This window comes from Lygodium microphyllum, chromosome 7, assembly GCF_053477565.2.
Source record: "Lygodium microphyllum isolate KBCC chromosome 7, Lygodium_microphyllum_v1.1.10, whole genome shotgun sequence".
In the NCBI taxonomy this organism is placed as follows: Eukaryota; Viridiplantae; Streptophyta; class Polypodiopsida; order Schizaeales; family Lygodiaceae; genus Lygodium; species Lygodium microphyllum.
Genome location: NC_141141.1, coordinates 95,720,152 through 95,747,326, shown reverse-complemented (window position 1 = coordinate 95,747,326; position 27,175 = coordinate 95,720,152). Strand labels below are relative to the sequence as shown.

Below are 27,175 nucleotides of genomic sequence, written 5' to 3'. Positions count from 1 at the left end.
TGTTGCAAAATAATGCCCCCCTCAACTATAGTAAATTGTATGCCAAGATAGTAGTGCAAGTGGCCAAGATCTATCACATCAAAAGCATGCTGCAATTCAGCTTTCAAAGCTGAATGGGAAGAAAACAAGGGCGGCAGCCCAAGGACATCAAGGGCTAAGAAAATGAATTAAGCAAAAGCCCCATATTTGATTAGAAAAATGAAGAGAAATTGAAGAAATTGTATAGAATTTATTCCCAAGTCATACCGAATGCCATGCCTCAAGGTGAATTGAGTCTCAATATTGATGAAATTTGATGAATTTTAGAAAAGCCCCAAAATCTTTGAAAACATTGTGGTGAAATTGAGCTCGAATATCGAAAGGCCCCAAATTTTATAGGGAAATTGAAGAGAAATTCGACAAGAAGTTTTTACTTAAAAGATGCTGGATGTCGCATCCATAGCCTCAATGTCAATGAACAATGCCAAATTTTGGAAAAGCCCCAAATTTTGGAAAAGCCCCAAATTTGGCGTGGGTAAAATTGGAGTGAAACCTAGCTAACTCAGTGAAAAGCCCCAAAATGATCCATGATTGATGACAAATTTCTTCAATCGGATGAAAGATTTGGGAAAATTGATGGAAATCCCCAAATTTTTGTAAAGATTGAGCACAAACTGAGTAAAATTCAAGAAAGTCCTAAAGGGGCTTGAGTGTGACCCGAGGCTTCCAAGTTGAACAAAAAGAGAAAAATACTCAATATTTTAAAAATAATCTTTAACTTGTTTGGTGTGTTGAGTGAAAGGTGATAGGGTGGCACGTTGTCGAATGACTTGGAGCAGGGTTGTCAGGTTGTCGCCATCACCAATGTGATGACTAAGGTTTAACCTGACCCGGTGGTGTATGTTGGCAAGACAAGTGCTGATGCGGCAACTTGTCATGATCACGGTGGCATGTGGAGGCAAGAATGACCAAGTGAAATGGTAGCGCTTTTGATGTGAGATGGTAGGTCCGTGTAGGTCTTGAACAAGGCAGGTCGATTGGTCAATGGGAGGGAGGTGGTCCAAGTAGGTGGTGAATAGGCTGCCTAGGGGTGATTGTCAATGGAGTCTGGCGACCAGTGTGGTGGTGTCGAGTTGTGACTGGTAGGTGGCACTTCAAAACATGGCAGAGAGGTGAGTTGAGCAGGGCAATGACTGGGATGGGTAGAATTATTGAATTCTCACAAGGCAAGATAGACACATGAGGTGTAGACATTGGCGGTAGTTGATAGTAGGCAAGTGTAGGTAGTGGCTCATAGGTGTGCAATTGTGAATGAAGAGAAATAGAGCCGACGCAAGGGCAATGGTTTGTGGGGCAGTTGGCCGAGTGAGAAAAGGTCAATGGCTATGGTGAGAAAAGCTCAATGGCAATGGCTGATGGCAAATGACAGCAAGTGATGGCGAGGGCAATGAAGGTAAGTGGCTCTTATATCATTGTTGGTTCAGGCATGGAGCAATTATGCGATTAGTTTAATGAAAAGTGAATGAGAATGAAAAAATTAATCAATGTACAATAATACTCTATCACAAATGAGAAAGAGTGTATTAATGAGCGAGGGAGAGGACAATGCTCAAGGCGATCACACTGAATAATACCACTTACGTGCAAATGAGGCATGAAGTGTCTTTAAATAATAAGTTATGAAACACTAAAAGCTTAACCGTCGTAGGAAACCTTAAAATAAACCCAATCCTAGTGTCACTTAGTACCTAGGAGTAAGTGACACTAGGGGCACTTAGTGCCTAGGACACTAGGGGCAATAACTACATTTAATGTCAGTTTAAATACCTAGGGAGTCCAAATCATGGATCAAAGGGCATCAACGTGTAGGACACAAGATGACCTACATAAATAACATATTTAAAGGTGTTGTAGATCTCAAACAAAAAGGGGTAAGTACTTGTTGAGACTTGGGAAAAAGATGGCAATTGTGGGCTCACAACATCTATATCTCTACAACACCTCCCAGAACCACTCCCTCCCTCTGGGGCCAGTCTAGAGTGTCGACTCCGCCTATCGGAGATCGAAGCATTAGAGAGTACTGAGGTAGACCGTGCAAAACGGCTAGATGATGACAGAGACAACTACATATCTCTAAAGCGGGCCATTTTATCGGGAGACATGCGTGAAGATCTCCTGCAACTCCTTATCTGTTATCTCTCAACTCATCCGGCTCTCTCGGTATCGTCAAAGGTAACTTACACAGTCAGGGGATGATGTTAGCGTAATTAATATAAGGATTTAGGTAAAGCACGGCAACATAACTCTGCAAAAAAGGATGTAAATTAAAACACATATACTAAAGTCCCAAGGGTGAGCTCTATACTAGGAACAAAGCACATTAACAGCAAAGCATTGGCCGAGGGAATGCAAGGGGCTGCATTGGAGACTTTTGGTGAAGGTGGAGGAATGGCTGCTGTCTTGCAAGTCTTGTTTCCTCTTTCAGTTTGCTGGGCTGGTGTCCTTTGAACTGCAAGCATATTGGCAGCCTGTTGAACTGATTTTGATGCCTGAGGTGAATGGAAAATGGAAGGGGGTGGTAGTAGTAGTGGGAGGAGGAGGAGGCAGTGGCAGTGGTGGCTTGGGATGGAGTTGAAGGAAAGCTGCAATGGTGGAAAGTTGCTGCTGTAAACAGGCTGGGGGGATGGGGCTGAGCAAGAGCAGGGCTGAGAGGTGGCGTTGTCATTTGGGAAAGAGTAGAAAAGTCAGAGATGTAAGGGCAGTTGCTAGGAGGAGCAGATGGAGGCTGGAGGAGAAGATGCAGGTGGCACAGGGCAGCTGGTGACATAGGGATGGGTGCAGGTGGTATCTTCAAGGGGGAAGTGTGACAGGATGTACTGTTAGAGCAAGGGAGCTGGGTGGCACAGGGGTATGAGCTGGCAGGGTTGGGTCCTGTTGATGACTGCAGAGGCCAGTGTGACAAGTGGCAGGTGCTGCTGGATCAGGCAGGGTGGTGGTGCTGGAAGCCTGGAACAAGGCAGTTCAGGTTGTCAATCTTCACTACACATGTTGTCTTTGCTGACTTCCAACACTGGACCTGAAGATTTCCACTATAATTTTCCTGCCTTCTTGGGCTCTATTTCAAATTGGCAAGAAAGAGGTTCAAGGGACCAAGGTGTAGATTGAGGAGTTATTGGCCAATGGGATCATTTGGCTAAGTTGCTCTTCTTACTTTGTTACAATTTTTGCAGGTTGAGGACGTTATTTCTACCCCACACGTTTTTAAAAGATGTTTGATTAGAGAATGTTTAGTTTGTCAAAAGGTAAGTTTTAGTTGTTTTTCATTTGAGTTCTTGGGAGGCCTCTTGTAAAGGTTTTGGTTCACGCTCTCACTTGTCATAGCAATGGAATTTTCCTTTTCAACTTGAGTTCAGTTTTCAATGAAGTCATATCACAGGTTGATTGGGAAGTGATCCTATGGATTCTTTAAATATTGACGTTTCTATGTCTTCAGATATAGTTCCCAAAAGAGGTTTTGTGGTTTCTTTGTGTAGTTGACATTATTTCTGCTATCGAGTTTGACAAGACTGGGGAGCATTTGGCAACTGGAGATCGAGGTGGCCGAGTAGTTTTGTTTCAGAGAACCGATGGGAAAGATGTGAGCTTTGCCCTGCTTGACTAGAGTAGAGAAGTATTTCCACTCTGGATATTTGTGCTTTGAGAGAGGGTCTTTGTGGACTCATGGTTAATTGTACAGTTTGCTTACTGTCTTTCATAAGGTGTAGGTATGCCACTGTGTCATTGTACTATTTTCTTGGAGTCCTTAATGCCTTTTGGAATGATCTAATCTTTGTTTGCAGCCCCGCTCTAGGAAGGATCTTGAGAAAACGGATATTTTGTATACAAGGTATCCAGAATACCAGTATAAAACTGAGTTCCAAAGTCATGAACCGGAGGTCCGTTTTTTGTCTCTGAGTAAAGATCATCATGTTTGCTACTTAAATGCGTAGTACAATTTTCTTGCTTTGCAAATATATGTTAGAACTGGGCTCCTTGGTGCATTCTAAGTTAAAGATGACCAAAGTATACTTTACTCTCTGTGGACTAATGGTCTTTGATTTTAAACGTCTCTGTTTTTGCAGTTTGACTATTTAAAAAGTTTGGAGATAGAGGAAAAGATCAACAAAATCAGATGGAGTCACACAGCAAATGGTGCATTGTTTGTACTGTCAACAAATGATAAAACAATTAAATTGTGGAAGGTGATTGTGTATCCCATGCTTGTGTGTGCTTCTGGAGGGCGAATTTAGTTTGTAATGCTCTTTACATATTTGCATCAGTTCAGTTGATATTCAAGTGCTATGCTTGTTAAATAGGTGTTGGAGAAGAAGGTAAAGAAAGTCTCTGAGACAAACCTTGACCAAAGTTATTGGATGAGCAATGGGAGTCTTACTGCTGGAAATTTAATTTTGAGTCCCAATGGCCATGCATCCTGGGGCATAAATGAAGGACAATGGAATGATTATTCACTAAACATTGATGATGTGCCTTTGGATAGAATACACTCTCTCCGTTTACCCACGGTAGTTGTATTTCTTTCCAACTCTCACAAGTCTGTGTTTGCACTGTGGTTTCTGCAATTGTTTTAACTCTTGAGGGGATTGGAGTAGGCTGCAAGATATAGGCTGATGAATGCAAATGATATTGGGGAACTGTCTCGTGTGTTAGTATTGGAAACATGCAATAATTGATTGGTATCTGTTTGTTCCCCTCCCCTTCCCCCATTTCGGGGGGTGGGGGGATGGGAGGAGGACATTTCTAACCTGAAATCATCAAAGTTTTTCAGGTTTGCAGCAATGAAGTTGCATATATGGCGAGATGCAGAAGGGTTTATGCCCATGCTCATGATTACCATATAAACTCAATATCAATAAACAGGTAACCTAGATATTTAGGACATCATACAGGTGTTTCTGTTGAGCAATGGACGTGCAAAGTTTGAAATTTCAGAAACTGAGATGTCTTGTTTTGCAAGTTATCACCTTTTCAGCTCTGATTATTTAGAAGAGAGATTGTATGCTTTTGTAATGTAATATGTGTATTTGTGACACATCTTGAAGGTGATTATCTTGTGAGATGCAAAATTCTTTTTGGGGTTTCTCACTTTTTTCAAAACCAATGATGGGAAAGCTTAGTAAAAAGAACTTTACTTTTTCGGGATATATATTGGATTCCAAAGACTTACAAGAAAATTGCAGTTGCTGTGGACTTTTGTGTTAGTGGTCATGTTTGTACACCAGATAGCTGTTAGCCAATCTTTTCCATCACATTGTAGGAGACAAGCCTGGCGGTTTGATCCAATATGTATCCTTCAAAGTTTATATTTTATCATAAATTTCTGGGGGCTGGAGAGCTGGTACCTTTTTTCCCATTTTCTTGAGCTTATGGTCACTGGTTGTGATCTGTAATAACAGGAAAGTGTTAGCAGTCATGTGTGTCGTGTGGTCATCTCCTACCTCTGAGCTCCAGTCTAAGTCAAATGAGGACTTGAGGAGCTTTGACATTGTATTTGTCTATCATTCGATGTATTTTAGACACTTTAGATGGAGAGCATGTTAGTGCATTTCTTTTCAGGCGGGTTTTTCCACTTTGGCCCCAATTTGCCTATACATAGGCGGCTTGTCCTCCCACTCTCATTATCCATCATTGATCTTTGAGATCAGCCAGCCCTCCTCATTCTCTTATCCCCCGGCTACCGTCTGGTGCCACATTGATGCGTAGAGCTGCATGTTAGGGTTGAATGTTGCAGCCTTGTACCTTCAGCCATTGTAGTCACATTGTTCCTTCTCTCATGTGCGTTCTCTCTGTCTCCTTCTTCTCTTGGTTGTCACTTTCCTCTTTCTGTTGCACACTCTCACATGGTATCAAAGCCACGCATGGCAGTTGGACATGGTATAACATGTTTCCAGCCCATTTAGGCTGTGTGTATGAGGGAAGATTTGTTTTGCACTTGGGTGGCCGTTCTACTGGTTGGGTGGCACAATACAAGCAGGCAAGCAGCCCCCAGCACACTTGCTGCAGGTTTAGACCATCGAAGTGTGCTGCAGGTTTAGACCTGCGATGGTGCAACCATGCTCTCCCTTCGAGGCATCTGCATTTTGCAGTAGGGCAGCCTCCTCTCTGTTGGGCATCTTGTTTTTTAGGCAGAGAGACATCTTTTCTATTGTGTTTCACTATGATAAGTTTTCTCTCCAACCCTCTTCTGTTAGAGATCATAGCCTGATTGGGCAGGTAGGCCTGCACAGTCGGACCAGCAGGCTGCTGCACAGTCGGACTGTGCAGTCGGACTGCCACGTGGCAGTCCGACTGCCTGCAGCCGACTTACTCCAGGCTGCGCCCTATTTCTGGCGCCCCATTTCAGGCAGTTTTTCGGCTATATATTGCCGACGTTTCCAGCAGTCTGGCCATTCTTCTCTGTCGCAGATTACAGACCGGTGCCGTGCAGATTTCTGTCTCTGTTCACAGATTTCAGACAGCAGACAGTGCAGACTGCAGCAGGCTTTGAGGTGGACAGCAGGTCGCATCGTCGAGGTGGAGACACGCAGGCCAGCGCACTGCGCCCGTGTATATCTTTGTATTCAGCATTCTTTATACAGCAGATCTTCATTGTCCACTGTCTCTTTCTCTCCCTTCTCTCTCTGCGTTCTCTCTCTCAGTCCTACGCTTCCGCACTGCTGCACTCTGACATGGTATCAGAGCAGTGTTTGAGGGCTGACTGAGCGCAGAATCAACCTGAAGAGGAGTTTCCATCGCGACACAAATTTGCGTTTTTTGCGTTTAAGGGCAGACAGGAGGGCTGCGCCTTGGAACAAGGTTGAAACGAGTGTGGGCGCACAGGAAAGGAGTACAGGTGGTGGATTTGCTGCTGTTTGACGCGGAGGAAGTTTGAGTTTTCAACCTAAAAGTGCAGGTTTTGCTTTTTCATCGCCTCCGGCGGGTGAAGAAGCTTCGGGACGCGGAAGAGCCTTAGCAGGCTGAGTTTACCCAGTCAGAGGGGGCTGCTTTTGCGTTTGAGAAGGCATTGCAGGTGAAGATGTCTACAGAGATGGACTTTGAGTTCCAGGCGATTATGGACCGGAAGGTGCCTGTCCTACCGGCTCTTCCTACAGATGAGAAGCTCGACGGCGACAACTACCGCATTTGGCGCGTTATGATGTTGGCCATCCTTGAGTCCTATGATTTGGCGGAGTTGGTCCAGGAAGAGATTGACCGGCCTTCGGTAAGAGATGAGTTCAAACTCTCTTCCGATGCTCGTGCGGAGTTGGCCAGGGCCCAGTCTCATTGGGATAAACTGAATTCCAGGATTCGATCCTTTCTCTTTCTATCATGCACTACAGCCGTGATCGCTCACATCGAGCACTTGACGGTGGCTCGTGAGATATGGCTGGAGCTTGATCAAATGTAGAATCGGATGACCCTGATGAAGAGGGTTTCTTTGGAGGTCCAGATGCGGACTTTGTCCGTCAATAAATCTTCTTCGGTAAGGGAACACATTAACAAGCTAAGGCAGCTACAGATGCAGGTTCAGAATGCGGGGAAGCCGATTTCCTCCGAAGATATGGCGATCACACTCTTGTCCCAGTTGCCGCCACGATTCGGTACATTTTACTCTGCCCTTATTGCTTCGGGGCGAGAGTCTACTCTTCGGTGGAAAGAGTTGGTTCCTATGGTCTTGGACCAAGAGGAACAGTTAAAGGGACAGGATGCTTCCAAGACGGAGGCGTTGACAGGTCAAGTCTCTCAGAAGAAGGGGAAGGACCAAAAGAAGAAGAAGGGGGATAACAAGTCCAAGAAGGACAAGGAGAAGGACAAGGACAAAGACTCCACATGTCATATTTGTGGAAAGACTGGCCATTAGAAGAAGGATTGCCCTGACAAAGACTCGAAGGACACCAAGAAGAAGGAAACCAAGGATTCTGGAGCGGTGGCTGCACCCTTATCAGCTGCATTTCTACATTTAGTTGTCATTGAGGACGCTTCACCGAATGCTTCTGATGCTGCGATGGCAGCTCCCCAAGCTCGAGAGTGGATTGTTGATAGTGGTGCCTCACGGCACATGACTCCTTCATCAGATGGTGTTGCCCAGCTGCGACCTTCGCGTGGGCAGGTTCTCATTGGAGACAGCTCTTCAGTTTCTATTGCAGGTCGGGGTAAGATGCAGCTTATTCCGGATGGACGAGGTGGCACCCATACCTCAGAGGTTTTGCATGTACCAGGATTAGGGTACCATCTCCTTTCAGTTCATAAGATTTGCTCCCTTGGTCTTTTGGTGGAATTTGACAGTTCTACTGTGCGAGTCCTTGATCGTGAATCGAGGAAGGTTCTATCATCTGGATATGAGGAGAACGGCATTTACAAACTGAAGTCTTCCACTGCCCTCTCTTCTCTTCTTCTTACCTCTCAGTCACAGTCTGAGTTATGGCATGCTCGGTTTGGTCACCTAAACTATGACTATCTTCGGAGGGCGTCACGTGGACAGCTTGTTCGAGGGTTGCCGGATATAGTGGTGAGCCAGCAGCTATGTGTCTCCTGCATACGGGGGAAGCAGCATAGAGATGCCATTCCCCACACCGCTTCGCGGCGGTCTACTTCACCGATGGAGTTAGTATCTACGGATCTATGTGGCCCTATGAGGAATGAGTCCCTGCGTGGGAGCTCGTACTTCATGCTGATCGTGGATGACTACAGCAGGATGACATGGGCCTACTTTTTGGCACTAAAGTTAGAAGCTTTCTCGCACTTCAAGGATTGGCTTCTCTTTGAGGAGAACCGATCAGGCCGGAAGTTGAAGACCTTGCGATCCGACAAGGGAGGTGAATTTGTGTCTAATGAATTTGCTCGGTTTTATGCAGATAGAGGAATTCACCAGGAGTTTGCCAATACCAATACTCCTCAAGAAAATGGTATTCTAGAACGGAAGAACTGCAGTGTGATCGAGATGGCGCGCACCATGATGGAGCACCGACAGACCCCTCAGGTTCTGTGGGCCGAGGCTGTGGCTACTGCAGTCCACATTCTTAATCGATCCCCTACTTCGGCCGTGGAAGGGATGACTCCATTTGAGGCTTATTTTGGGACGAAGCCAGATGTTTCTTACTTTCGAGTCTTTGGGTGTGATGTCTATGTTCACATTCCCAAGGCTCACCGTGATAAATTTGAAGCGGCTTCCCGAAAACAGGTATTTGTTGCCTACAGTTCCCAGTCCCAAGGCTACCGACTGTATGATCCCGTCAAGCGGGATGTATATACTAGCCGTGATGTGCGGTTTGTGGAGGTTCCGGCTTCTTCAACGGGTGAGAAGCACCCCGTTCTTGGAGATCCAGGGGAGAGTTTGGCTCCTTCTACAGTTCCACTGGAGCCTGTGCCATTTGATTATGATTCTGTTTCTGACACAGAGTCTACTGTTCCACCGGATCCTTCTGCGGAGTTACCACCGGTGGACATTCGAGAGTCTTCTACTGATGGAGAAGGACGAGGGGAGGTTCGGCCTCCTCCTCGCTGGGCCCGTGACACACTCCGTGATTCAGGGATCGAGGGGGTTCCTGAGGAGTGGGGACCACAGGATGGTCCGCGGCGGTCACGGAGGCACCAGGCGCATTCTTCGGAGCTTGTTTGCTCCAATTATTGTTTGATGTCCCGTGTTATGCAGGATCGAGAGCCCATCTCCGTGAAGGAGGCTTTACAGTACGCCCCATGGAAGAAAGCTATGGAAGCTGAGTTGGAGGCTATTGAGAGGAATGGCACTTGGTCACTTGTGCCACGCCTCCCGAAGAAGAAGGTGATTGGAGTCAAGTGGGTCTTCAAGACCAAAGATCTCAGTGATGGTACTTTGGATAAGCACAAGGCTCGCCTTGTTGCTAAGGGTTTTGCCCAGCGCCCAGGGATTGACTGTCATGACACCTTTGCCCCTACAGCTCGTATGGCAACCATTAGAGCTGTTCTTGCTTTGGCTGGCCATAGGAGATGGCCTGTTTATCAGCTGGATGTGAAGTCGGCCTTCCTGAATGGTGATCTGAAGGAGGAGATCTACGTTGAGCAGCCTCCTGGCTTTGGTTCTTCAGATGGGAAAGTCTACAGGTTGAAGAAGGCCCTATATGGTCTCAAGCAGGCCCCGCGAGCTTGGAACAAGAAGATTGATTCGTTCCTCCAGACTCAGTTGGGATATCGGCGGTCCAAGGCCGATCCGCAGCTGTATGTTCACACTTTTGAGGATGGTTGTGTGCTGTTTGTATTATATGTTGATGATTTGATTGTCACAGGTGATGATGCACAGCAGGTCCAGGAGACAAAGTCAGCTTTACATCGGACGTTCGAGATGACGGATTTGGGGCTACTCCATTTCTTTTTAGGCCATGAGATTTATCAGTCTCAGAGGGGGATCTTTCTCTCCCAACAGAGATATGTACAGGAGCTCTTGGTGACTTTTGAGATGGAAGATTGCCGGGCCCTCTCTACTCCTATGGATCCGAACTGGAAGGCCACTTCCCATTCAGCTTCTCCTTTGGCGGATGCGTCCCGCTATCGACAGTTGATAGGGTCCTTGATTTGGCTTCTCAACATGAGGGTTGATCTATGTTTTGCTGTTGGGCTCTTGGTAGGGTTCATGAGTGAACCTAAGACGGTGCATTGGCAGGCTGCTCAGAGGATACTTCGGTATCTGAGGGGGACGTCTGATTTGGGGATTCATTACCCCGCAGGGACAGATGGGTCAGATCTTGTACTTGCAGGTTGGAGCGACTCGGATTGGGCCGGTGACGTGGACCACAGGCGGTCTACAACAGGTTACTGCTTTACTTTGGGTGCAGGTGTTATTTCATGGAGTAGCAAGAAGCAGCCCACGGTAGCCCTTTCGTCTACTGAGGCGGAGTATCGGGCCGCGTCTTCCACCACATGCGAGGTTGTGTGGCTTCGGAGATTGTTGGAGGAGCTTGGGTGCCCCTAGACTCGTCCTACATTGCTGCGATGTGACAATGAGAGTTGCATTGCCTTGGCGAGGAACCCTGTTTTTCATGCCCGGACGAAGCACATTGAGATTCAGTACCATTTCATCCGAGAAAAGCTTCTGGATGAGACCATCACTGTGGAGTATTGCAAGACGGAGGATAATCTTGCGGATTTGTTTACAAAGGCACTTCCTCAGGCTCTCCTTCGGCAACATTCCAGATCCCTCAGGCTTCTGCCCTGCCCAGGCTCTGAGAGGGGGTGTTAGAGATCATAGCCTGATTGGGCAGGCAGGCCTGCACAGTCGGACCAGCAGGCTGCTGCACAGTCGGACTGTGCAGTCGGACTGCCACGTGGCAGTCCGACTGCCTGCAGCCGACTTACTCCAGGCTGCGCCCTATTTCTGGCGCCCCATTTCAGGCAGTTTTTCGGCTATATATTGCCGACGTTTCCAGCAGTCTGGCCATTCTTCTCTGTCGCAGATTACAGACCGGTGCCGTGCAGATTTCTGTCTCTGTTCACAGATTTCAGACAGCAGACAGTGCAGACTGCAGCAGGCTTCGAGGTGGACAGCAGGTCGCATCGTCGAGGTGGAGACACGCAGGCCAGCGCACTGTGCCCGTGTATATCTTTGTATTCAGCATTCTTTATACAGCAGATCTTCATTGTCCACTGTCTCTTTCTCTCCCTTCTCTCTCTGCGTTCTCTCTCTCAGTCCTACGCTTCCGCACCGCTGCACTCTGACATCTTCGTTGGCATTGTGTGTTCCTTTTGGCATTGGATACTTCTTGTCTACAGTGCCTCCCCCCTTCTTTGGTATGGTGCTTCCCCCCCCCCCTCCCAAAAAAGTCAGCATCTGCATTTTGCAGTAGGGCAGCCTCCTCTCAGCAGTTACATCTTTTCTATTGTGTTTCACTATGATAAGTTTTCTCGCCAACCCTCTTCGTTGGCATTGTGTGTTCCTTTTGGCATTGGATACTCCCTGTCTACAGTGTCGGCGTCCTTCTTTGGTATGGTGGCTCAACAGATTGTGATTATACAGAGGACACTGTTGGTTGTTTTTCTTCCAACAGCAATATCATCTTTGTTTTTTTGCAGGTACTTATTGAAGGACATCTATGGATGATGTGTATGCTTTGGGGGATTGTGTGGTTTGGGACGATTTAGAGTAAGTACCATCATACGCCTCTTTCTCGCTATATTCTTTCAAGCCTCAAGGTTTCCGGTCCTTGATTGGCATTGATGGCATCTCCTAGGTAGGTGTTAGTCCTACCCTCTCTACTTGTATCCAACAAGCTAGATAGGACGAACTATCCTCTATGGTCATGCCGCATGAAGTGTCTCCTCGACCATTGTGACCTTAGGGATTTTGCTACTATCCCTATACCCCGACCTACGGGATCCTCATGATGGTGTGATTGTGGATTTGAGTGTGGATGCAGGAGCGTGCTCTTTTCTCTTTTTGACTTGTACAGATTCCGAGCTTATGCATGTTAGATGTGTCCGTCTTGCTATAGAGATTTGGAGGAGATGGGCATCTCTCTTCTAGATCTAGACATTTGGGCATCGATTATCTTTGAGTTGAAGCTATGACAGCTTTCTGTCGTAGATTCCCCTACGATGAGGGATCACATCCATAGGATGGAGGGGATTTGGAGGAGCTTGCATCCCTTGGTTTGGACATTTCTTCGGAGGACCTAGCTGTGATATTTCTCTCACATCTTTCATCACTAACATATGATGCGTTCTATACCAGTCTTCTCACTTCTCGTAGCCGGGAGACTCACTTGGGAGGAACTAATCTGATTGGTGCTTGAGTAGGATGGGAGTCATAGTGAGCTAGCTTCTTGTAGAGCATGTGTACATGGCCATGCTTATGCAACTTTCTCTTCAAGTAGAGAACACGCCAATTTGAAGATTAGGAAGAGTAAGAAGTTGGCATCATCTTTCGACTCTAATATATATTTTGTGGATAAGCGTAGAGGATATTTCACATGTCCTCATTGTGGGAAGACCTTAGACCTTGGGTAGAAGTGATGGAGGAAATACTCTCACTTTCGTTCGGGGGCAAAGGGTGGATCTATATTGGAGCCTTCCTATACCTCTTCTTTATTACTCACAATTACCATCAAGTTTGTGTTTCTACACATTTATTAGGTGGACGAACCTTTTTCAAGTGTCTCATCTTTTGAGCAGCCTTGGCTCATTGACAGTGGTGCATAGAGTTATATGACTCCTTAAGGTTATTTGTTGCAGGATCTTCGTCCATAAGAGGTTATGGTCTATGCTGGTGACATCTCTTCGGTGCCTATTAGTAGTGTTGGTACTTTGCCTCTATTGTTTGACTATCCATTGAGCTTCGTTTTTGAGGCCCTACATGTTCTTGACTTGGGCTTCCCTCTCCTCTTAATTTTTGACCTTCTTAGACTCAAGACCCACGTTCTCTTCATTGAGCCAGCCATCCTTGTTAAGGATTCTTCTATAGGAGTCACTTTTGTGACAGATTGGCCGGGGAGGGAGCTATCTATGCTCCATTCCTCTTGCATTGTGCAGGGCCCTCTGAGGTAGCTTTCTAATGCTGCACTCGTTCTTGATTGTGCACCATTTATCCCACAAGTTCCATCCCACTCCCCACCATCTCCTTTGGTGGTTCCCTTCTACCGCCCATCCCTTTTGAAGGGGGACGATATTGACGACGTGTCTATGAATTTCTTATCCCTTTGTGTTTCAGAGGGGGCTTTCTAGGATTGTGAGAAGTTTCTTCAAGGTTTCCACTCTACTTTGGGCCTTTTTTTTTGCAGCAACATCTTTTCTTCGTCATTGAGCCACCATCCTTTGCCACTTGGCCCTTGGTCCGTGTTGCTTCTATGCAACTTATGTCGCCTTTGATAGTTCCTCGCTACTGTCTCCTAGTTGGGTCAGTGGCTTGGTTCACTCATGGAGTTTTTAGGAGTGATCTGTTCGAGGCCTCTCTATTTCCCGTGCCCTTTGGTGGCCTTCTGTTTGGTCGGATTTTTGTATGGAGAGGGGGTCTTGCTCCTTGGCTGGCTTTTTTCATCAAGGGACTTCATTGGCATTGACCCCCCTTTCTTGCCACCGTTGAATCTGCATCCCCTTTGGCCTTCCATCACGTCCTAGATTTGAGAGGGGGTGTTAGTAGTTGTGTATGTCTTGTGTGGTTATCTCTTGCCTACGAGTCTTAGTTTGAGCTAGACAAGGATATTAGGAGCTCTACCATTGTATTTATCGGTCATTTTATGTGTTTTAGAACTTTCGATGGAGGCACATTAGTGCATTTCTTTTTGGCACTTTTGGCCATTTTTTAGGTTTTTGCCAACTATATATAGGTGGCTTGCCCTCCTACTCTCATTATCCATCATTGATCCTTTGTGACTAGCCAACCTCCCTCATTCTCGTATCTTCTGTGAAGAAAACTGCTAGGGTGTGTACGAAGGAAACACAGAGTGTATGACCACGGCAGAAACACAAAGAGAGAGACACAAAAACATAAAGCAAAACTCAAACCCTAAACGCAAAACTCAAAACTCAAACACAAACAGAAGAAGGGAGAGAAGAACACAACTCTGAAGTGAATGAATATTGTAAATGAATGTAAGAGTGTACAGATACCCAAAGGCAAAGTAAAGTGTTAGAGAGTGACATCCATTGGAGATGGATCCCAAGTTTGTGACCACCAATCAAAGTGTGGAGGGAGGAATCTGCAAAACGCTGATGCTAGGAGGTTGAGGGGAATGAGGCAACAAGTGCAAAAGAGAGAGATGATGCCAAGTGGCTCCAAAAGGGTGCAAGTGCAAGCTGAAGGATGTCGCCTGATGGAGAGGGAAGCAGCCACATTGTCGCTAGGCAGAGGGAGCTCAAATGCAGGCAAATGGAGATGGTGGAGATGCTGACAATGGCAGGTGGATGCCAAACACAGCTTGGAAGATGGCACCAGATAGTGGGCGATAGCCTAGAGGAAGGTGCCAAGGCACTGCAAGGGCTGATGGAGAGGTGACAACAGTCGTGAAGGCTGAATAGCAATGTGGAGGTAGACTAATGGCTGAAATCTGCACACAAGGGTGAGAAACAACCAAAAATACAAAGCATATCAACAGGGGAGGTGGTGAAGCAAGCGAGAAAATAGAGAAGGAAATACTCTCAATAGTTTGCACATATAAGAGTAAGCTTTCTATTTACTTTTACATATGATTATGGCTAGGGTTTCCACTTTTACTTGGGTACCGTCCATACCTTCCTCACTTTGAATTAGTTTAACAACCATATGTTTTTGGTGGTCTTGAATCAAGTTAACAACCATCTCTGGATGTATAAACACATACAAACAAGTTGTGATTCAAGTCAAAGAGACTAATAATAAGACAGATAGAAACGAGCTATAGAACACAAGTTAAGTCAAAAGGTTTTGAAGGCTTTTACAACAAAACGTGGAGAAAGACGTAGTGCATGTATGGTAATTTTGATGCCATGTGGGCAATTATTGACAACACGACTACCATGCTACTTCATCAAGGCAATCGTCAGTGCCACACACTAGTTACACTAGCAAAAAAAAGACATGAAAACGGAACACTATTGGATTGCGATGCCTAGTCAAAACCACTTGGCTTGACACATTCATCAACCATATTGGTGACTAGGTATGTGCCACTTGTGTTTGACTAGATATGTGTATGGTAGATGTTTGACAAGATAGCTTGTAGTCGAATGCCAATGAGGCTAGACTAATAAACACAAGCATTGCTGTACTTTGCATGGCCCTCAATGAAGTAACACAATTAGGTAGTATATCATAATATTCACATGGCAATAAAAGATACAAGTGTTACATGTCAGGATCAAGCACATTGCAATATAGTGCATGCCCCTATATATATCCACACAACAACCCCCCCCCCCCCCCGGTGATAAACTTGCACTCGTTACGCACTCAACACGGCACAGAAAGGTAACACGATATGAGCTCAAGGTATACTCTTGTATTATTCAATCCAAAAGCAGGACAACATAGACACATCCTAGGACTACACCCTCGTGACGCCGCACATAAGAAGGTTCACCACTGGGCATAGGGAATCACACGTAGAGTGAAAACAAGGCAGGGCTTTGAGTCACTACTACTCCCTATATAGGTGCAATCGGTAGCAAGGGCATGGTATAGCTACAAAGTCCTTACACTCACTCCCGCTTACTGGGTTGCTGACCTCAGCAATCTAAGGGTAGCGTTTGTTATTTGACTCATCCGGGGTCTTAACGCAGCTTTTCCTATCAAGCTGGTCAGTGTCTGCCGGTCTAAGGGACCGCGGGGTCTTAACACAGTCTATGCTATCAGACTGTGGCCAGTGTCTGCCACACTAGGACTTGGGGCTTTTTATTTACTGGAGTTGTTTTTTGGATGGTTGCTACCATGCGGGTCCACCCTCGACTCGATTACATTTGAGGAGTGGGGCATGTGTGGGTCTATGCTTGAGAACTGCATTATTGTTGAAGTACTGGAAAGGCTCAAGGGTCGTTGGAAGGAGCTGGGCGGTTCTCCTTGAGCCAAAGGGCGAAGGCATCCTTTTCGCGTTTGCGGGCCTCCGCTTCTGAGATCCAAGTGGCCTCCTTGAGTTGACGCCCGCGCCACTTGGTGAGGTATTCGGGGAAGCCTCTTTGTTCCCGGCGTCGGAGGAAGGCTTCTACTTCGAAGGGACCGTTGGAATGGAGCATTGGTACGCGCCATCCCCATTGGTTATCGGGATAGAACCTGCGCAGAAGACGAGCATGAAATGCGTTATGAACACAAACACTATCTGGCAGGTCCAGCTTGTAGGTGACTTCGTTCAGCACTTGAGTGATTCGGTAGGGTCCATAGTAATGGTGATTGAATTTGGGGGTCATGTTTTTGGGAAGTGACATATTCTTAGAGCTCACTAGGACCATGTCTCCTTTGGCGAATAGTACAGCCTTTCTCTTTTTGTTTGCTTGCTCTGTCATGGTGATCTTGCTCTGCTCTAGGCTTTGTTTAGCTGCTGCATTGCGGTCTCTCCATTTCTTCAAAAATTCTTCTGCATCTTGATCTTCTGCTTTGGCCACCCCGGATGCTAAGGCCAATGGTGTTATGACTTCTTTTCCTGTTGCTAACTCGAAGGGAGTGTACCCGGTTGCCGAGTGTATGGAGCTATTATAGTGGAATTCCAAAACATCAAGGTATAATGCCCAATCTTTTTGGTCTACTCGGGCATAGCTTCGGAGATAATCTTGGATGCCTTGGTTGACTCGTTTTGTCTGTCCATCTGTCTCTGGGTGGAAGGATGATGAGAATCTCAATTGTGTTTCCAGAGTCTTGAAGAGTTCCTTCCACATGTCGCTCATGAATCTTCCATCTCTATCTGATACAATAGCCAGCGGTAAGCCATGAAGTTTGAATACATGTGTGAAGAAGAGGCGTGCTACCTCCTTGGCGTTCAGTGGTGGTTTGGCTGGGATGAAGTGAGCTTGTTTGGAAAAATAGTCCACCACTACAAAGATGATTGTGTACCCATGGGACTCAAGTAGTTCCACAATGAAGTCCATGTTGATGACGTCCCACGAGCGGTTGGGTACTGGTAATGGCTATAGTAGACCTGCTGGTCTTGATCGTGGTGCTTTGATCATTTGGCAAGTGGGGCAAGCTTTGATGTAGTCTATTACTTCTTCCTTCATGTTGGCCAAAAGAACTGCTTCCTGAGGGCCTCCAAGGTTTTGCTTTGCCCTTTGTGGCCTCCAATCTTGCCATCATGTATTTCATGCAGTATGAGTTTCTTCAATTCCACATTGTTGGGGATATACAATCTCTTGCCTAGAAAGAGGATACCTTCCTCTAAGGTATACATTCCGTGTGGGGTCTTCTCTGCTTCGACATCTTTGATTATTTTGTGCATTTCTTGGTCTTGCTCTAGGGCCTCTTTGACGAGTTCTATGAAGTTGGTGCTGACCACACTGACAGCTTTTAGGTCTGCTTTCCGACTCAATGCATCTGCTATCTTGTTCGTGGAGCCGTGTTTGTGTTTAATCTCCAAGTCGAATTCGGCTAGGAAGTCTAGCCAGCGGGCTTGCTTTGCCGATAACTTGGGCTGAGATTGGAAGTATTTGAGGGAGATGTTGTCGGTGAAGACGACTGTATGCTTGTCTTGAACATAATGCTTCCATTTTCTAAGGCAGTGTATGACTGCCAACATTTCCTTCTCATGCGTGCTCCACCTTGTTTCAGCACCGGTAAACTTCTTTGACTCATAAGCAATGGGGTGGCCCTCTTGTACCAGGACACCTCCTATGCCGTAGTCGGATGCATCTGTGGAAATTTCAAAGGGTTTGGTAAAGTTTGGCACCTTTAGGACAGGAGTTTGGCTCATGCACTTCTTCATCTGCTCAAAGGCTTCCTGTTGCGCATTCCCCCATGTAAAAGGGTGATCTTCCTTGGTGAGGTGGGAGAGGGGGGCAGTGATGAGGCTGTAATCTTTTATAAATCTTCGGCAAAACACTGTGAAGCCGAGGAACTCCCGCACTTCTCTTACATTCTTGAGTATGGGCCATCTTTGGACGGCTTCGACCTTCTTAGGATCCACTTTGATTCCATCTGCTCCTACAATAAAGCCTAAGAACTCCAACTCTTTTACTGCAAACTCACATTTTTCGGGCTTGGCATATAACTGGTGCTGCCGCAGTTTCTTAAAAACTTGGCGTAGGTGCTGCTTATGTTCTTCTAATGTTTTGCTGAAGACTAGGAGGTCATCTATGTAGATAATGACAAAGATATCTATCTCCGGTCTAAAGACTCCATCCATGAGGCCACAAAATGTGCCTGGCCCATTGCTTAGGCCGAATCCTAGTACTAGCCACTCAAAACTACCATATCGAGTACGGAATGCTGTTTTGGGGATATCTTCTTCTGCTATGTGGATTTGGTGGTATCCGGATCTAAAGTCAATTCGGCTAAAGTACTTGGCCCCGTGTAACCTATCTAAGAGATTCTCCACTAGGGGCATGGGGTATTTGCTTTTGATGGTGATTTTGTTAAGGGCCCTATAATCTACACAGAGTTTGAGTCCCCCATCCTTCTTCTTTACAAATAGCACTGGGGCACCAAAGGGGGATTTGCTAGGGCGGATGAATCCTTGTTTTTCTAATTCATGCAGTTGCTTCTTCAGTTCCATTAGTTCGGTGTGATTCATGCGATAGGGAGCTCGGGCTGGTGGGGCCGACCCGGGGATTAGCTCAATTTTGTGATCTACATCTCGCCTGGGTGGTAGACCCTTGGGCAGCTCGGCTGGCATCACATCTTTGAACTCTTCTAGTATTTTTGCCACCTCTGTTTTCTTGTTCTGTTGTCTGGGTTTCTTGCCACTTTTTTCTTCTTCAATCGGTCGGATCATGCATAGATAGACCATATCTCCTTGTTTGACTGATTTTTCGACTTGCTTGGCACTGCAAGTCATGATACGTGGCTTGATAACGGTCCCCTGGACCGGTATACTTTGGGTCTGGCCCTTTGGTTGGGTTGTAGTTTGCTTCATTGTTTGGCAAGCTACTCCTGGCTTATTTTCCTTCATTTGCACTTTGATTGGGGTCCTGCCAGGTAGTTGCATTCTTTCACATGGTACTCTGACGCCTTCTCCTTGCATATCTAACATCATTTCATTTACACCTTTACCAAACATTGCAATGACATACTTGTCATAGAATTCCAATCCCAGCATCACTTCAAAATCATCCATGGGGATTACTAAGAAGTTGAGTTTCGCCTTCCACTTGTTGGCTGCTACTTGGACTGCAAAGACTTGTTTCACCTCCTTGGCTTCTCCTTGTGCGAATGTCACTGTTAGTCCTTCTGGGGCCTTCGACAGTTTTAGTCCATGTTTTGCTGCACACCCTGGTGTCATGAAGTTGTGTGTTGCTCCTGTGTCCACCATGATGGGTTGGTTATCCTCGCCCACTTGGCCTTTGATGTATAGATGATGGACTGCTGCTACTTTGGCTGCCATGCATTGGGGTCGGGCGCTAACTGACCCTACCCTTGGGTGGTCCATACTTTCTTCACTCCCACTAGGGATTTCCTAGATTCGCGGTGGTTGTAGTTCTTCTCCTCCATATGCACTAGTTGCATTCACCCTTGATCCACTTGACGAAGCTGTATCTTCTATTGGGCATCTGTTTTGGTAGTGTGGACCTCCGCATTTGAAGCATCTGATTCCGACGGACGGGCCTGGGGGTCTCCACCATGACGTGTTTGATCCTGCTGGCCCATATGATGTACTAGGGGTTGGCCTGTAGTGATTGTTTCCCCATCTTCCTGCTGCTCCTCTCGGTACTAAGGCGGTTTGTGATACGGCCGTGGTGGTCGTGTTGTTTTGGCTCCTTGTATCTGTGAATGCCCCTCTAGGAGCATTGGGCCTTTGGTTCCATGAGTTGTTGTTGAAGGTGTTGTTGAAGTTGTTGTTGAATCTGTTTTGATTTCGTTGTGCTGTTCTTCTGCCTTCCAGGTCCACCAGTCGTTCGGCCATTCTCATGGCTTCTGCTAAGCTTGTTGGCTCTTGTCTCTCCACATCTCTTCTCGCCCATTCTTGCATCCCAAACAAAAATCCATGTAGCTTAGTATCTTTATCCATGTTTGGTAGTTGCAGTATGATCTGCCTATATTTGCTGACATATTCTTTCATCTTTCCCTGTGTTTGCTTGAGGTTCCTCCATTCATCTCTCACTTTGAATTTCTCCAGCTTTGGAATAAAGTAGTCCTTCAGTTCTTCCTGGAGCTCTTTCCATGAACAGATTGTGTGGCCTTGCTCTTGTTCTAGCAAGTACCAACTGGCAGCATCCTCCTCCAAGTAAATGGCTGCCACCTCCGCCTTCCTGTCTTTAGTAATTCGTGAATACTTTAAGTACCTGTCCACCTCTGCGATCCACTTCTTTAGAACCAAACCATCCCTCTCTCCCTTGTACTTGGCGGGTTGGGGCATCTTGAATTTTCCATAATCATCTTCTGAACTACTGCTATCTCCCTCTTCTTTGCGATGGTGCTTCTTCTCCTTCTTCTTGTCTTTCTTTTTGCTTCCTAATTCTACTACTTTCTCCTTCTCCTTCCTTGTATCTTGCGCCCTCCTAGATGTCTCCTCTCTACCCGTTCTATCCATCTCCTCTTGCATTCGGTGTCTTTTCTCCTCTTCTTGTTGTTGGATCACCCATTCTCTATAGCCCTGCTCTACTTCTAGTTTTTTCCTCCTTTCTTCCTCCTCTTCTTTCATTTGCATGTTCCTCCATATTGATTCTAGCATGCCTGACATACCATCTAACTGTCTTTCTAGCTCGGCCACTTTCTCCTCCTGGGCCACTCTCCATTCTTGTCCCCTACTCTTCTTTCTCTCCTCTAGTGTTGGGAGGGTGACGTTCTTCCTTTCGTCCTCCATGTGGTTGGTGGTGGTGTCGACGCGGGGAAGCCGCGTTTCGCCGGTGGTGGTGTGGGTTGTGCCGCGGGGAAGCCGCGTCACGTCTTCAGATGGTGGGATGTCGCGGTTGGGGCGTCACGCCGGGGCGACGCGTCGGGGAGGTGTCGCGACGTGGGGCGACGCGACGCGGGGCGTTGCGCTGTGGGTCGTTACGACTTCGATCTCTTTAGGGCACTGGATCCTTTCTCCTGCTTCCGTGAGTACTCCTTCACTCCGAGCAAGAGTTGCTCTGATACCAAGTGTGATAAACCTGCACTCGTTACGCACTCAACACGGCACAGAAAGGTAACACGATATGAGCTCAAGGTATACTCTTGTATTATTCAATCCAAAAGCGGGACAACATAGACACATCCCAGGACTACACCCTCGTGACGCCGCACATAAGAGGGTTCACCACTGGGCATAGGGAATCACATGGAGAGTGAAAACAAGGCACGGCTTTGAGTCACTACTACTCCCTATATAGGTGTAATCGGTAGCAATGGCATGGTATAGCTACAAAGCCCTTAAAACCCAACCCCCGGCGGCCCCCCCCCCCCCCCCCCCACGCTCCTAGGTGCGAAAAGAAAAGAGAAGAACGAAAGAAAAACCCAATTCTTGGGTATCATGGTTGTAGATCCCGAGTAGTATAGCATGCTTTTTGCTTTAGCTTTTACTCAAGGAAAATTTTTCTCTTTCTTTGCCTCCCCCTAGTTGTTGTATGTATCAGGATTTGGAATCATGTCATTGTATTTGTGGGGTCTCCCAGGTCATGTTGGCCTCTATGGAGACGTTAATATAATCTTCCTTTCGTTCTTTGTATCTCTCTCCACCAAGGGGAACCGCCCTAGACATAGCCATTGAGAGATGTAGACCATCGCCCATGCCCAGCCAGCCACATGAGGCACCATCTAAAGATACAAAGGATACTAGACCGCCATCAGGGTATTGTACCTCGCCGCTTCAGCTTCTCTATGCTAGATTGACCCATGAGAGATCCTGGGATGAGAGTGCCTCTTGAGCAATTCCACATTGTATCTAGCTTAGACATCATTTTGTACTCATCAGCTATGTAATGTTTATTGTTTATTTTCCATTTAGTTAGCCATTGCTAGATGACAACTATTTTGGGACATGGGAAAATTCTTTGGCTTTTTAGATGTAACATTTTGGTCTCATAGGCTGATTTGGCCTTTTGTAGACGTATCTATAACTTTCTTTCTTTCTTTCTCCCTCGAATGATGTGATGAATGAACGAGTAAATGTGGAGGAGAGGCACACATGTAAAGGTAAAGGGGCCAATAAAGTGATGCCTCCCAAAACTAAAACACACCCACTTGATTTTATTGACAAATTTGTACAAAAGATGCATCATGTTTAGCCACGTTAAGCTATGACACAAAGTTCTGTGTGTTTAGAAAGTCAAACAATTGAGCCATGCATTTTGTAATACTTGGATTTTGTAAAACCAAAAAATTAGACCCTCATTGTCACTCTTTGATGGGTCCTTTGTTTATAACTAGGTCTAATTGATCATAATATCAAAAAGTCCCAAATATTCTTACTTGAGTGTAATGGGATGTATATAGGTTGAGTATTAAGGAAATATAATGTAATTTTTGGATGTTACTCTATTGGCTTCTTTACCCTATATAGTGTGAGAAATGGGACACTACCCTCCAAGGCCAAGGTCAGCCCAGTGGAATGCTAGTAAGTTGCCCGTAAAGTGGCCACATACACCCAAATATAAGCCAATGAAAGGCTTAGTACACTTATGAATGCACAATGCTAAGCGCTAACATTATTAAAAAAATACCGTATTTGCATGATGTGGTGTGTTAGAGCTTTTGTTCTCTTAATGCCGTTCGTGTCCTCTCACATGTCACATGTGACACATCTTTTCTTTTCTTTTCACATGAGGGGTCTTATAATGCCATACGCCCCGTGGGTAGATGATGCATTTGTAGTTGTTTGTATTGTTCATCTTTTCTGCTCCTTGTTTGTGGGTTGAGATCTCAGTAAGTATTTGCTACACTTCTGGACGACAGTGATGCTTAATGAAAAATGTGGCCAGTTATGCTAGAAACGGCAAGGTTGTTAGCCCATGGAACATTGCTAATTTGACAGTTACTGTAATGGTTGTAGCATATACAGAGCCTATTTGATGTGATTGCTTTGAGGTTCAGAAGTATGTAGAAGATGAATATGTTGCTTTTTCCTAACAACAGTATGATTAAACTATCTGCTTTTTTTGGTCATTTGTAAGGACTTAATAAATTTGAAATGACTGGTGGACGTGTCCCCTTTCGCTGGCAGTGATTGTGAGACATACATTTCTGCTGATGATTTGAGGATCAATTTATGGAATATGGAAGTCAGTGATCAGAGTTTTAACATTGTCGACATCAAGCCTGCAAACATGGAAGACTTGACAGGTAGGTTTGTAACCTCGCTTCTTCCTTGGAGGCTGTTTGTAGCTCACTGTATGGTTGCAATATGTGTGGCCTATAGTACAGCATTGCTGCAATATACCTACTTCTCTTTTGTGCTTTGCATTTTGTTCTTGCTTTCAGGAAGCATATGCATGTTGCCAATGAGAAAGGAAAGTAGCATAACCCTACCGAGCTACACAGTTATTTTGAGTATGTTTGGTAGTGATCACTAAGAGCCTCCTCCAGTTGATACTGAACCTTTGTAGGCTCACATAGACAGAAGATACCCACTGCATGCCATCCATGTCAAGTTCTGCCCAAAACACCTCGAATGTAAATGTCTAGACTTCTGCAATTGTATAGAATCTAGTCAGAGGATGCCATTCATATTACGTGCAATTCAAAGAGCTCTTTCTACAGCTGGCTACCATTTCCAATCACCTGTGAGATCAGCCTTTGACTGTGTCCAGGGTTGCATTCTGTGTGTGTCTGTACATTTCATACGGTACTATACGGTGTCTGTGCGTTTGAACTGTACCCAAAAAAAAAGGACCATTTAAAATGTCCATTGGTGCATTTTTGTGAAATTTTTTTTCGGCCTTTTACACATTCAAACTTCTCTTCTTTCACGCTCCTCCCTCTTTCATACTCCTTCCTCTTCTCTTCTCCCTCACCTCAGCCCTTATAAAAGGGCAGCCCCCTCCCCCCATCTCACCACACAAATCAGCCTCCATCTTCATCAATCTCCCTCTCTTGAGCTCAACTTTCAAGCCACTGTCTTCTTCAATCACCTTGCTCTCCCTCTCCCTTACCCTCTTCCTCTCCCTTTCCCTCACCTTCTCTTCCTCCTATCCCTGTCCCTGTCCCTCTCCTTGTCCTTGTCCCTCTTCCTCTTCCTCTCCCTCTCCCTATCCCTTTCTCACCATCTCTTCCTGTCTTCTCCCTCTCCCTCTTCCTCTTCCTCTCTATCCCTTCTCTCACTTTCAAGTTTCATTCATACAGATTACACCCTCTTCTTTTCCCAAATCCCTCTTCCTCTCCCTCTCCTCCTTTCTCCATATTCTTCTCCACAATGCATAGGTCCCTTCATGTTCTATCGTTAAGTTGCACATTTTATATGTGTAGGCTGATTTTATATGTATTTTTTTAATGAACGTACGAAACGACGCATTTTATTCTTAAAATTTTTGTGTATGTTCCATGCTGTACATATTCACGTATTGAATGTATCATACTAAACGTATGAAACCACCTTGACTGTGTTGAATGCAAATGGAAGGTTATGAAAGGACATAATCTTTATTTGCTCAATGCAAGATTTCATGCTCTTGGGGCATGAGCACAACTACACATCCAACTAGAGTAGTTAGAAGTTCATGTGAAAGGTAGCCGGTCTTGGACTAGAGCTTGTAAGTGTTAGAATGGCCCTCACTTAGGGTCAAGATACACTCAACTTCTTGTAACATAGTAACATGGGACGGGGATGGGAATGGGGATAGGGGTAGGAATTGCCATTCCTCGTTACCATGAGAGGGGGCTCTAATATGGGGACGGGATTATGACTGTATGGGCCTGGGGTGGGACTGGGATGGGAAGCTAGAAGATGGCCATCCCCTATTACTAAGTAGACTTGTAAACCACTTGCAAGGTTGGTATGAATGTGTAGTATGGGTTGTAGTTTGTCACCAGAATGAGAAATTGACTTAATGATTTAATTAATATGAATTTTAGTTTTAGTATTCTTGGGTCTTGGCATGGTGACTATTGCACTAGAATTGAAGGATTTGACATATAGGCATGTAGTGGACAAATGCATAAGCTTTGCGAATGACAATGCAGAAAGAACAAGGTGCAATGTGAAACTTTCATTAATTAATTGCACCTTAGATTTAATGATCAATGGAAAGTTTTATCTGATAAACATGTCACTGAAGTTATAAAGCACACCTTGAGCTTAAATTTGACCTAGTGAGCAGCTCACTTTTGATTAATGAGCAAGTTGTTAATTAACCCTCAATAAGAAATGAGATTGGATTAAGGGGTAGCTGGTTACTCATTTAGAAAGCTAAACTTGGCTATTTGGGATGTCTTTCTATCTCAATTGAGAAGCACAAGTTTGGAGACAACTTTTTTGCTATAGAAATTGCAAATATTTGGCAGTGGAACATGAGTTGATAGTATGTATGGAGTTGGGATAGCAGGCAATCTTCTGCTCTCCGAGAAGCATAAGTTTGGAGACAACTTCTTTTCTATCTCAATTGAGAAGCACAAGTTTGGAGACAATTTTTTTGCTATAGAAATTGCAAATATTTGGCAGTGGAACATGAGTTGATAGTATGTATGGAGTTGGGATGGCAGGCAATCTTCTGCTCTCCGAGAAGCATAAGTTTGGAGACAACTTCTTTGCTATAGAAATTGCAAATATTCGGTAGTGGAACATGAGTTGACAGTATGTATGGAGTTGGGGCAGCAGCCAATCTTTTGCTCTCCGTATGGGGAATCCATTGAGCAACTTTGTAACTTCATTCATGGCAAGGCATGTTGCTGTTTTTTACCTAATTCTTATCAAAACAGGTTATTACAGCACTATAGGTTGTGATATTCTCTTCTCCTTTGAGATCTCAAGCCTTTTGCATTTGTTGGACAACTTTATCACGAAGAGTGTGATTTTATCATGGTTTTATTGCAAGAAATCCCTCAGTTTAAAAGAGGACCAGTGTGGAATTGTATGGAGACTATGTAAGGTAGTTGTCCAAAGGAAATGCTCCATAAGATTGGGCTCAAATATTTGATGTCATTTTTTGGATTTGATAGGCTGAAGTGTTTATATGTATTTTTGAACACTCATTGTGCACTTGTGGATGAGTTGTACCACGTGAAATGGCTTAAATGTAGCAATTCTATCACTAAAAATACATAGAAAATCTAGAAAAATGCAAGATAGTATCTAATGGAATGAATATTGTAGGAATGTAAGTGATTGCCTTTTGTTTTTGGGCATGAATTGAATGCTGATTCTTTGTGGCAACATGTGGATTTGAAGTGCAAGTATGAATTTACTCAGTTTGATGGTGAAATGGGTGTGCAAAGGGTAGAGCAAAGCACCGAGATTGATATATGAGTAGGATTGTGGCTTTGTAAAGTAGATCGAATCAATTTGGAACTAAGATTTGCATATATTATACATTGTTTATAGTGTGTAGTAATGTGGAACTGGATTTGCACATCAAATGTTACTTTTAAAAGTCAGTTGAATTGAGGACAATATGTATTCTTTACATTACACTTATTAGAGTATGAGTGGACATATTTGTGACGCATTTG

General features: G+C 45.2%; 1 protein-coding gene across 1 annotated transcript in view; it reads left to right on the top strand.

Annotated features, from left to right (window-relative positions):
• Window positions 1-1,414: 1,414 nt before the first annotated feature.
• Window positions 1,415-27,175, top strand: part of LOC148033721 (serine/threonine protein phosphatase 2A 55 kDa regulatory subunit B beta isoform-like) — a 72,963-nt gene continuing 47,202 nt past the window's right edge. The window contains exons 1-10 of the mRNA XM_087680956.1: window positions 1,415-1,432; window positions 2,465-2,533; window positions 2,654-2,799; window positions 2,886-3,004; window positions 3,513-3,616; window positions 3,819-3,914; window positions 4,101-4,220; window positions 4,335-4,541; window positions 4,805-4,896; window positions 23,736-23,854. Of these exons, the coding sequence (XP_087537082.1) occupies window positions 1,415-1,432; window positions 2,465-2,533; window positions 2,654-2,799; window positions 2,886-3,004; window positions 3,513-3,616; window positions 3,819-3,914; window positions 4,101-4,220; window positions 4,335-4,541; window positions 4,805-4,896; window positions 23,736-23,854 (1,090 nt within the window). The remainder of the gene's footprint in view (window positions 1,433-2,464; window positions 2,534-2,653; window positions 2,800-2,885; window positions 3,005-3,512; window positions 3,617-3,818; window positions 3,915-4,100; window positions 4,221-4,334; window positions 4,542-4,804; window positions 4,897-23,735; window positions 23,855-27,175) is intronic.